This window comes from Malus sylvestris, chromosome 13 (genome assembly GCF_916048215.2).
Source record: "Malus sylvestris chromosome 13, drMalSylv7.2, whole genome shotgun sequence".
In the NCBI taxonomy this organism is placed as follows: domain Eukaryota; kingdom Viridiplantae; phylum Streptophyta; class Magnoliopsida; order Rosales; family Rosaceae; genus Malus; species Malus sylvestris.
In genome coordinates this window covers 25,956,415-25,967,870 of record NC_062272.1, presented here as the reverse complement: position 1 = coordinate 25,967,870, position 11,456 = coordinate 25,956,415, and the positions used below count along the sequence as shown (strand labels likewise).

Genomic DNA, 11,456 nt, shown 5'->3' with positions numbered 1-11,456 from the left:
CCAAGTCCACGGGTCCAATTACTTGTTTTTTTTAAGATCAGATTTGGCCCATTTGGGTCCAAGTACAATGTTTTTTTTACAAAAAAATTTCTTATCATAATGGACTGGTCTTTTTCCTATCATGTTTTATCAGCACACTTTTCAGGCACAAGGAAACTAAATGCAGCTGGGTAACGTAATTTACTGAAATTATAGAATTATCCAGTAAATTTTCTCATCAGCCGAACATAATCTAATTACATAACTTAGATTTACAGAAACGTTGCACAAATCAACATAATCTAATTAAAAATACTCATCTAAAACAAAAGATTCAAATATATACAAGTCTGAAACTATCACAAAACATCCATATATTCAAATTCAATTTAATTCAACAGAAGTTTCAAATTCAATCGATTCAAATTCATTTCAATAAAAATTTGAAATTGGAAAAGAACAGAGGTCAAGGTTCAAGAACCCAACAAAATCCTTAAATCTAGAAAACCCTAATTTAATTTTCAATCCTAAATCCCTAAAACGTAATACCTTAGAACTGAAGATGACTATCAGCAGAGCTCGTGGGTTGCAAATATAGGTCAGAGTTAGACGGAGGAGATGACTAATTGTCATTTCGAATGTTCGACTTTATCGTTCGTCCCTTCGAGTTCGACAGAGAGAGACATTGATTTTGAGAGAGTGAGCCAGGAAGAGAGACCGAGGTCTGATGATGATGGTGGCAGACGGAGCGAGAAGGGCGGGAGCGAATAAGAAGGAGAGATTGAAGTCTGAGTGAAAGGGGAGGAGTCGGGAGGAGAGATCGAGGTCTTGGTGATGGACGGCTACTCGACTCGAGCTTGAGTCGTGAATAAATGGGAGAAAGGGAAACATAATTATTTAGTTTCTGTCTGAGTGATTATCTGAGAAGACTGAGATGAGGAAGAAAATTCAATAATAGCCTATATTCCATGCTAGAATCGAGCCGGGCCGGGGGCCCGTTCCCTCCTATTTTCAGATCCACCCCACCCCGCTAATTTCATATACCCGGCCTGACCTATCCTATTTTGTGTCTAGAAATTTTGGACCCGGCCCAACCCATGGGTCCAAGACCCGTTTGCGCAGCCCTAGGTGGTAGAGCTTACACAACTCGTTAAGCTAACAATTTCTTACCCAACTCGTTAATACCACATGAAAATAATGAGTTTCGAGTCAATACGATAACTAATCAGCTTGTTATTGGGGCAGTCGTTAAGAACTCGTTAATAACAGATCCTTAACGGGTTTACACATAGGTAACCCATTAAGAAAAAAATTATTTTTATTACTATTGGGGAACTTTTAAGTCGAGGCAAACTTGGGCTTTGCAAACATCTTCTTGCCTCCTTTGGTTTGCTTTCATACCAAGTCTTGGAATATCTCAAAAGAATTAGCACACCTTAGGAAATATTCTCGTTAGATCAATGACTCAAAGATAACATGATTAAGCAAATAATAGCTTACTCAAGTGAGCCATGGTATGGAAGCTAGAAACTTATCAGTTTAGCACAAGACAGAGTTTGCATGGTTGTAAGGTGTTCTAGGCTTGAATAGTCTGGGTTTCTTAGGGTTCTAAGAGCATATCTAATGGGAGTCCCTATTTAGGAACTCCTACCACCATTTTTGAGTACTCATTTAAGGACTTAGAGGGAATTTTTATGTCCCTAAAGGAATATTGCCTCCAATGGAAGAGTCCTTATAGTAGAATCCTTAAATTTGAGGTTTTTACAATTTTATGTCATAATTTGATTATGTGCACATTTTTTGAATTAATTTAACATTACGTTCTCGTAAAATATTTTTGTGAACATTTTAACCCAAAAAAAATCCAAATTCTGACACCAATTTTGTTCATCATGAAAACGTAACTAGAATGAATGAATTGAGTACGAGTGAATTGAGTATAGGAGATGAAGTTGTGGTAAGTTTTGGTTAGATAATTTTGTAGTTATAGGAATGATGAGAGAACAACATTAGAGAGTAACCCAAATTGAAACTGTTAATCTTTCAATGGAGGCAATATGAAAAGAGAAAAAAAAATTGAAAACAAACATGACAAAGTAACCTAAATTGAAATCGTTATTTAATTAGAACTATCTTTCAATGGTAAAAAAAATTGAAAAGCAAGAATCAATATGGACCTTTCATTTTAAACGTTTGAAAAAAAAAAAAGACAGGACCATGTTACTGGGACCCACGCCTACCTTTCTCCTTAAATTGTCCTATTAGGTCTATCATTTTATTCCCTATAGAGTCCATATAATTGGGTACATACACCAAGTATTCGGCAAGTTCCTATAGTTTAGGAACTCACTTTCCAATCCATTGGAGATTCATTTTGTCCCCTTATTTGTTTTATACTCATTTTATACGGTGGTTGTCCCTCTATAAGGACTCTACTGGAGATGCTCTAAGGAGGCCTCTGCTAGCTGAGAGGATTGAGGGAAGGTTAGGAAAAACTCTAAGGTTGCAGGAATATGATGCTCCCTAAAATCCAAGACTATTTGAACTTAGTAAGTGATTTCCCTAGCTTGGTGCAATACAACCTTGAATCCCCTCTCATGTTCTCTCTATTATATTATTCTCTCTCCCTTGTGATGATGATCTCTCTATGCACTCAATTTTGCCCCTATTGTAGGTGAATGATGCCTTTCCATGCTCTCTAGGGAATCTCTAATTTTGGCTAGGTTTTCCTTCCTCTTTCTCTTGATATAACTATGGCCTTCCTTATTGATATAATGCAAATTAGCAATGTTGCACTCGTGAAGATTGCACTACACCTCCTTCCCAAAGTGTTGTTTTGCTAGGTCAACTTCCACATGTGTTACTTCTGGTAATGCATCTCATGGCTTTCATGTGTCGTTTTTCTGCGTGAGCTAGGAAGAGAAAGTTAGCATCTCTGTTCATTAAATGCATGATTTGCCAGGCTTTCACGTGAACTTAAGACTTAGGGTTTAGCTCCTTCCTAACTAGATTGGTTGGCTTGCTAGGGAAATAAGGAACAAGATTGGTTGACTTCAAAGATTATAGGCTTAGATCTTTGGGCTCTCAAGCAGCTTAAAGTCTTCCATAATCTTGACTTCACGTAGGCCCGATAAACTTTTGTAATCATCTACATCACAATTCACTTGGCAAGCCCCAAGCATATGACTTGAGCTTATTTTAGCATGAATAGTAGTTAGCGTGATAAGGCATGGCATGATTTATGTAAATATCCGGTTTAATTATTATAGCGTGGCAATGACTGTCAATATCTTAGTTTCTTGATTCTGCAAATTTGCATGCGTTTAGGCTTGGCTTGGCTTGGGGCTTGTATGACTGGTTTAGGGCTTGTATGACAATTGGGCTTTGAGACTTGATTGGGCTTGCATATGACATTTTTGGGCCCTAAAATGAGCCCCTTTGATTATTAGGGTTGTGAAAGGTCTTTGAACGGGCTAGATAATCAATCCAGGCCCAAAGAAATTTTGAATGTGAGTTCCCTGAAAAGACCTTTCCCCCTTCCTGCATGGCTGCTGATGACATCGTGGGGATGTGCACCCTTGTTTCTCATGCACGTCTCATCACCCAAGATAGCGCTAGGTGTTCTTTCATCTATGTATGACAACTGCTTTAATTGTCTCTATTCCCTAGGACAAGCATTTAATTTGTCTTTCCCTGTTCTTCTCTTTCTTAACTTATTTTTCTTCTAAAATTCTTCCCTCTACTCCTTTACTTTGCATTGCGCTCCCAATTCGTGTACTCCCGTGCTTTGCGCCAAAACTTTCCTTAGGTAAGGTAAAACCCTTAATTTTTCTCTTGAATTTTTCTTCATTTCCTCGTCTTCTCTGTCGGCTTTGGTGGTGAAGTTGAGCATGCTTCCATATTTTCTCTTTTGTTTGCACGTTTTAAGAAATTCTAGGGCTTTTGTCTTCATAAACAAGGTTGCAACTCCTTCATTTGGAAAATTAAACTCATGATCCTTAGTAATCTTCGATTTTGGACCTTTGTGTGTTTGCCCTTTGTGGTTTTCTTCTTGTTTTCTCATGCGTGTTGCGTGTTTGTTTCATAGCCCAGCTTGATTGCTTGTTGGTGCATATTCGAGTAAGACTAAGTTAGATGCATTGTTTAGCTTGGCGTGGTTGCTTGGGTGCATACAATTTATTCTTGCACGAACATTTGCAAAGCATGTTGTCCCTAGATAGAATTTCTTCTTTCATGTCTTGTTGTCATGGTATCTAGAAGTGCTTCAAGTTTGGAACTTTTCTTCTGCAAGTCCCTTTCAAGTTTGATCTTGCTGCCCAACTTGCTCTTGTTGGCCAGTTTGAGTTTGGAGATCTTGTCCGTCTGGGTACGAACCAAAGCCTTTGTCTAAGCATTAGCCTAAGGGAAGTATGGTTATAAAAAGAAGAAAAATGAGGAGCGATGCTAGAAATTGAAGAAGAGGAAAAACAGCAAAAGGGCTAATCGCATATCACCTCTTTGAAATCACTAGGATATCTTCCTTGGCCATCACCTCTCTAAAATCACCAGGAGAGGCTGCTAAGCGGACTAAGCTTGAGCATGTCTGGCATCACGGAGACCACTTGCGTTTATGCAAAGTGGCACTAAATCATGCATAGGTTTGATTACTAAGCACAATGGTTCACTAGATGTCCCTTCAGGGCCAACCGGTTGAGTAAGTAGCACTTCGGAGAAACCACCAGTTATTTCCTTAGCTAGAAGTGCGACATGGGTAAACTCAAAGGTGGAGTCGCGGGTGAACAAAATGGAAGTTTGAATTTGAGAACTTTGATGTTGCAGTTACTGTTGTTGATTGGACGACATCTGTTTTTGTGCTACCACAGAAGAAGTTTGCTCCAAAGAACCTCTTACAAGGCTTCCAACTCTATTGAGGATAGGATCTCTTCCTTCTTCGCCATTGATTGTCGATGGCTGCTGAAAGCCTTCCTCAGCTGAAGAAGTGAGGTCAACAGTTTCTAGCACCGTTCCTTGGCAACCGCTGGAACTACTCGTTGGCTTAGCCCTCTTCTCGGAAACTTTGGTTTGAACCTCTTTTGTAATAACCTCTTCCAGTTTTTTCCTTTTTTTCTTCTTAAACTTGGACACATCTTTAGCAGTTTTTAGGTCCAGGGGCAACTTGGCAATCTTTACCTCAACCCACTTTGGGTCTTGAATAAGTTAGTGGTTGCAAGGATCACGATGGCATCCCTCCCATGTACTCCTTCCCTCTCAAGGGTAATGAGCTATTTCCAGCTTCGGTATTCAGATGGGATAACATGGAAAACTCTATCGATGAGCTCAGGTCAACGTGGGCCGAAGTTCTTAATATCTATTTTATAGTCAAGATTACTAATAGGTTTGCTGGGGACTCTTAACCCTCATACATCTTCATCTCAATACCCGTCGACGAGGAGAATATCTCTATACCAATATTCTAACTGTTAATTTACTAGGGTTGGCACTGGTGGGCAATTTAATTATGTAAATTGTAGGTTTCAACAACTGCTGGTGCAAAACGTGTGAAGAAAGGCTCATTAGTCTTAGAGATTTCTGCATTAAGTAGTCAGACAAATAAAGAGTCTGAGGCCTCATCCAAATCAAGTGCCTTTGCCCCTGCTACCAGTCAATCCTCCGTTCATGCAGATCCTATGCAAGTGAGATTCTTTCTCTTCTTGCCTTTAATTTTTTGTGCTATTTTTTTATGAAACAATATGATTACTAGATGCTTTTGTTACTTGTATGTACAGCTGTCCTATTTTCTAGATTATCACAGATTAATGGATGCCTTTTTTTATTTTTATTGCGCGGTTACTTTAAATCAACCTTTGGTTTTATACTAGAATGGTTAGAGAGAATTTATTGTGTTCGTTTATTTTCTTCCATGTGATCTTAAACTACACTGCACTTTTGTTGATCTTTTTGTTTGACCTGATTCATCTGTGTAGGATACGGAAATAATGATTTTAAGTTCAAATTTTCCAAGATTCTAGAGATAATCAGAATGGCCCTTTGCAGTTTATTTTTTGGTTTTAGCATGTGAAAGTAAGAATTGTTATTCTTATTGATTTTTTTAATTAATGTTGATAATTTTTGTGTAGAAAAGTGGGAGTCTCTCCTGCGTCAAGGGAGGAGGATATTTGTTGTTGGTGATCTTATGCTGAACCAGATTTTGAGAATAACCAGATTTTAAATTAAGTGAACTTACAGTTTTATTAGTAGGAAAGCTCTATACATTATATTGTCTTTTGTAATACTTCGGTGGTGGATAAATTTCAAATTTATGAAGCAATATTGTTTCATTTGAGGTCAATATCTTGCTCCCGGGATGAATTATGTAGGTCGTGCTTTCAAATTAAAAATACATTATATATGTCATCAAACATATTTCAGGACATGTATTGAACGGTTTATGACATGCTTTGTGTGTCATTGCTAATATTCAATGACGTTGCAAATAGTTTCAGTGCTATAGTACATGACACTATATAGATGTCATGTTTAGTATACCATGACGCTCATTTCTCTGTATATGACACTTAATCTGCATCTTAAATGGTTATAGATGACACAAGTTCTTAATTCAATGACGCTAAATCCTTGCGTCATTAAACTTTTAACATGACCTATAAACTGCGTCATGTATGTTAAAATTTGTAGTAGTGCTTGTACTTCTTTTTCTATAACGAATATTCAACTTACAAAACACAATATATAGTTACCACTTGAATCTAAACTATAAATTTCACAACATCCATAAAAATTTATGGCCAATTTTTTTTTGTAGTCCCTGTGGTGACACGTCACTTTCAATGTGACCCTTGTGGTGAAAAAGCTATTAATTAAACCCATGTGGTGAGCTCTGTTAGTAATTAAGGTCCAAATCCAAAATTCCGTTAGTCTTCTGTTAAATAAAAACTATCAAAATTAAGTTTATTTATTTTAGAAAATAAAAGGACAAAAACATGATTGAATTAAAATAAAATTACAAATAAAGAAACTTGTGAAGATAAAAAAACTCAACAGTCCCCGTATCTCATCTCGCTCCCAGCCACCACCATAGCCATTGGTGGACGTCCATCGTCGTTAACCATCACCTCAAATCCTATTAACCTAGTCTTGCAGATCAAGCCAAACCCATTGTGAAAAACACATCCCACCCCTCAAATTTGCAGACCAACCAAAACCCAAGTGAAATTAAACTCGGAAAACCACTTCAATGGCTAGGAGAAGAGGTGAAGGTGAAGTCGCACCTAATTTCTTAGGTATGATTTAATTTCGTTTGAAAATCCTAATACTTCTAATAAACCATTGTTTATTTTTCAATGCCAACACGTCTTACTTGAATTTTCATTCTTGTATCACTTTGTACTTGTTCGAATGCATATATGTCTTTCAATTTTGTCTTTAATTGGTAGTGTGGTTTGATGTAGGCCCTAGTTGGCCAGTACTGCAATGCATAAGTGATTTTTCTATATTACATAGGTTGAGATACATGTGCTATCAAATTGCAGGGGCTGATTTGTTTACACTCAAGTTCATATGCGGAGGGCAGATGATATATTTTGATAATGTAGATCCAGACTTGTTGTCAACTCATGAACTCAAGTATATGATGGAAGAAGTTGGATACAAACATGTGAAGAGATTTCATTTCACCAAGCCAGGAGAGGACCCTCAATGTGCTTTGCATCCACTAGATGGTGACAATGACATATCAGCTATGATTAACATTATCCCTAGTTCAAGGGAAATGACAATCTATGTGGAGCATGATGCGGACATGTCAATTTTAGTTCCAGAACCAAACTTTAATGATTTTTTTCATGAGATAATGGGTGATGCGTCCACTCAAGTCCCAGAAAAAGTGTTCTCTCACATTCAAAGCAATACTCAGGTACAAGATGAAGTTCTTAATAGCCTATGGTCAACTGAAATTCCTAACCCTAATGTAGATAAGGGTAAAAGGGTATATGGAAATGTTTTAGAAGAAAGTGGGGAGCAATATGAAGTCAATAGTGAAGGGCTATATGAAACCTTTTTACAAGAGGATGGGGAGATTGGTTATTGGTGTAATCATGGAACAGATAGTGATGATTCTGACTATGAGTTGTATGATTCTGAAAATGATGCTGCTATGGAAGATGATGATTTGTTGTTTGCTAAGTATGTGGACATCTCATCTATAAGGACAAACACGAGACCTGTTGTAGAGAGGACTGTTATACCTAAAAATATTATTGATAATGAGCTACCTGAGGAGAAAGAGCACAACTCTGAGGAATTGCATAGTCCTCATAATTCAGATGATGATGAAGATTCTACTGAGAGAGATCCTGAGTTTAATGCAGAAACTGATATGGATAAACCTAGTTTCAAAATTAGGATGAGGTTTGCACAAGCTAAACACCTGAAAACCGCCATCAAGAGGTATTCGATTTATGGGGGTTATGATATTGATATGAAGAAGAATGATAGGGGTAGGGTTACTGCAGTTTGTGCAGTAGGGTATCCTTGGAGATTGCATGCAAGTGTAATGCAAAATGATACCACTTGGCAAATCAAGGTTCTTAATGATAAACATATATGCAGTAGAGTGTGGAAAAATAAGTATGTGACATACAAGTTCATTGCTGAGAAGTATTTGAATCGATTTAAAGATCATCCGGGCATGACTGCAAAAACTTTACAGGATGTAATAAAAAGGGACATGGAGTTGGATGTTGGGATTAGTCAGTGTTTTAGAGCAAGGACAGAAGCCCTACAAGTGTTAAGAGGGTCATATGATGAGCAATATGCTAAAATTTGGGAATATTGTGAAGCAGTAAGGCAAACAAATGTGGGAAGTACTATGAAAGTGAGTGTAGATCCTTCATTCTTTAAGAGGTTATATGTTTGTCTTGATGCTTGCAAGAAAGGATTCAAAGCAGGATGCAGACCAATGATCGGGGTAGACGGTTGTCATCTCATAGGACCATACGAAGGTAAATTATTATGCTCCATCATTTTATATTATGACTTAAGTTGGTCAAAGACTCCATACTTAGTTTCTCTAGTTATTGTCACAGGTCAACTACTTAGTTTCTCTAGTTATTGTCACAGGTCATCTAATAGACTTGCCTAATAGTGAAGTGGCTGTGTGATATAACAAGCCAAGATAATAGCAAGTCGAAGTTGTATGTGTATATTAGACGCAAATCAATGCGGTAAATCGAGGCATGGATATAATAAGTAGCTACCACATGAATCTGAACTGTAAATTCCACAAACCTCCAAAACATTTATTCACTTCAGAAGGATTTAACATTAACTCGATATATGGAACTCCTCACGGAGTAGTTTGACGAAAGGAGATGCCATACATTTACTCTCCGGAATCTACAGAATATGATGAATAACGTTGTCATCCTTTATCGGTGGTCATAAAACAAAAAGATATTACACACTTAGAGAGAGAGAGAGAGAGAGAGAGAGAGAGAGAGAATTTAGTTTGCCTAGGCAGACACTATTTCAATCTCATATTTCTTCATGATAGGAGTACCACTGACGACGCTATGTCCAGTTACAGTTTGAGAAGGAACCGAACAAAAATCACTGGCGGTACTGTCTGTTGGATTTGAAGTATCATAGACAGGTGCAGTAGGGTACGGAGTGTCCGACATCAAGTGCTGGAAAGGGTTAGTTGAAGGTGTAGGAATCTCAACTGCACCTTCCAACATTTTAACAACGATACTCATCAAAGGCCTTGCCTCGGGCATGTACTGTACACACCACAGAGCTAACTTTACCATTCTCTCTGCCCTCTCTTTATCTTTCTCCTCTATTCCACAAACTACCATTAGCTCTCCTAATTCCCCCGGTTCAAACTTCTTCCATACCCACCTCGGGAACCAATCTTGGCTATCTTGACTATTGACGTCGAGATTCCTTCTCCTTCCTATGATCTCGAACAATAGCATTCCAAAGCTGTAGACATCACATTTATGTGTTATAGGAAACCTCAGCCAAACTTCCGGTGCAGCATAACCCGGAGTCCCTCTCCCCCCTGTCATGGTTATATGAGTATTTTCCCTGTTACACAACTTGGCCAAACCGAAGTCAGCTACTTTTGGAAAGAAGTTTGCATCCAATAGAATATTTTCAGGCTTTATGTCGTAATGGACAATCCGCTGTTGGCATTCTTCGTGCAAGTAAGCGATCCCTCTTGCTGTCCCCACAGCAATCTCATGAAGCTTTTCAAATCCTAACGCCACCGTGTTGGTACTAAATAAGTACTTGTCAAGCGATCCATTTCCCATGTACTCGTAAACAAGTGCTCTGAGGTGTTCCTCGAAGCAGAAACCATAAAGACGGACCAGATTGAAGTGATGGGTTCTTCCGATTGTACTAACTTCCGCCATAAATTGTTCCTTGATTCTCTTATCCGAACTTCCATATAGAACCTTCACTGCTACAAGAGTTCCATTGCTAAATATTCCTTTATAAACTGCACCAAATCCTCCTTGGCCCAACAGATTAGTGAAGTTATCGGTAGCAATCCGGAGCTGTTGAGAAGTGAACCTGATGGGCTTCTCTCTTTCCATATCATTTAGGAAGTTGTCCATTGTGAGTGCCCGAAAGTCTGGACTTGCGATCTTCACTAAGCTACTATTCTGAATTCGTTTCTTTTCTGCTATTTCCTTACATTTCTGACACACTGCAATTGCGATAACGATCTTGACTAAGATCACCACTGCAAAATTGAGAACTCATTACTGACGAATGAATTATAAACAAAAGTAGTGAATGCAGAAAAGAAAAAGGTAACGAGGACAGACATTGATCCTTACCCATGGCTATAGCAATAGCTGCTGTTTCTCCACCACTTGATGATGATGATGATGAATCTGGACTCGACATTGATCAGAAGATAGAGAGAAAAAGCAGTTCTTCTTTCTTCATGTAATTCATTTACTCTCATTCATTTTATTGGGGGAAATCTTCTCTTTCAACACTCCCTTGAAGCTGACTTTAAGTCAACAGCATTGATGTAATCCCAGCCCTTAATTTGGTATTAGGACCACACAAACACACATATATATTTTTCTTTAAAAGGGTTGCCACCGCATTCCATCATTTCGGAACCGAGAAGACTCGTAGAGGTATTTCATCATCTCTCTGGCCACCATCTGCGATTCAACAGTGTCGAGAATTAAGCTCAGGACGTGTTTTATAAAATACGGGTCTGGAGTCCCTAACCACTGAGCCACCATGTGATGGTTTAAACACACATATATTTACGTGATTAAATAATATAAGTATGAAATTGTTTTTTTTTTCTTTTTTTGTCAAACGATATATTTGTTAGATTAAATGTTAGATTAGAAAATCAACAAGGTTCAAATTCATGCCATAGTGTAAGAATAATACTTCTTTCCACCACTAGAGGGCTACGTGCTAAAGAAATTGTTCACTGAGATAAA

The 11,456-nt window shown here is 38.0% G+C and overlaps 1 protein-coding gene across 1 annotated transcript; it reads right to left on the bottom strand.

Moving 5' to 3' along the window:
• Positions 1-9,254: 9,254 nt before the first annotated feature.
• On the bottom strand, positions 9,255-11,110 carry LOC126596897 (G-type lectin S-receptor-like serine/threonine-protein kinase At1g34300). Its single transcript, XM_050263583.1, has 2 exons — positions 10,824-11,110; positions 9,255-10,726 (listed from the first exon to the last, which is right to left on the bottom strand). Exons 1-2 carry the CDS (start codon positions 10,891-10,893, stop codon positions 9,489-9,491), a joined length of 1,308 nt encoding a protein of 435 aa, XP_050119540.1. The 5' UTR covers positions 10,894-11,110; the 3' UTR covers positions 9,255-9,488.
• Positions 11,111-11,456: the final 346 nt, after the last annotated feature.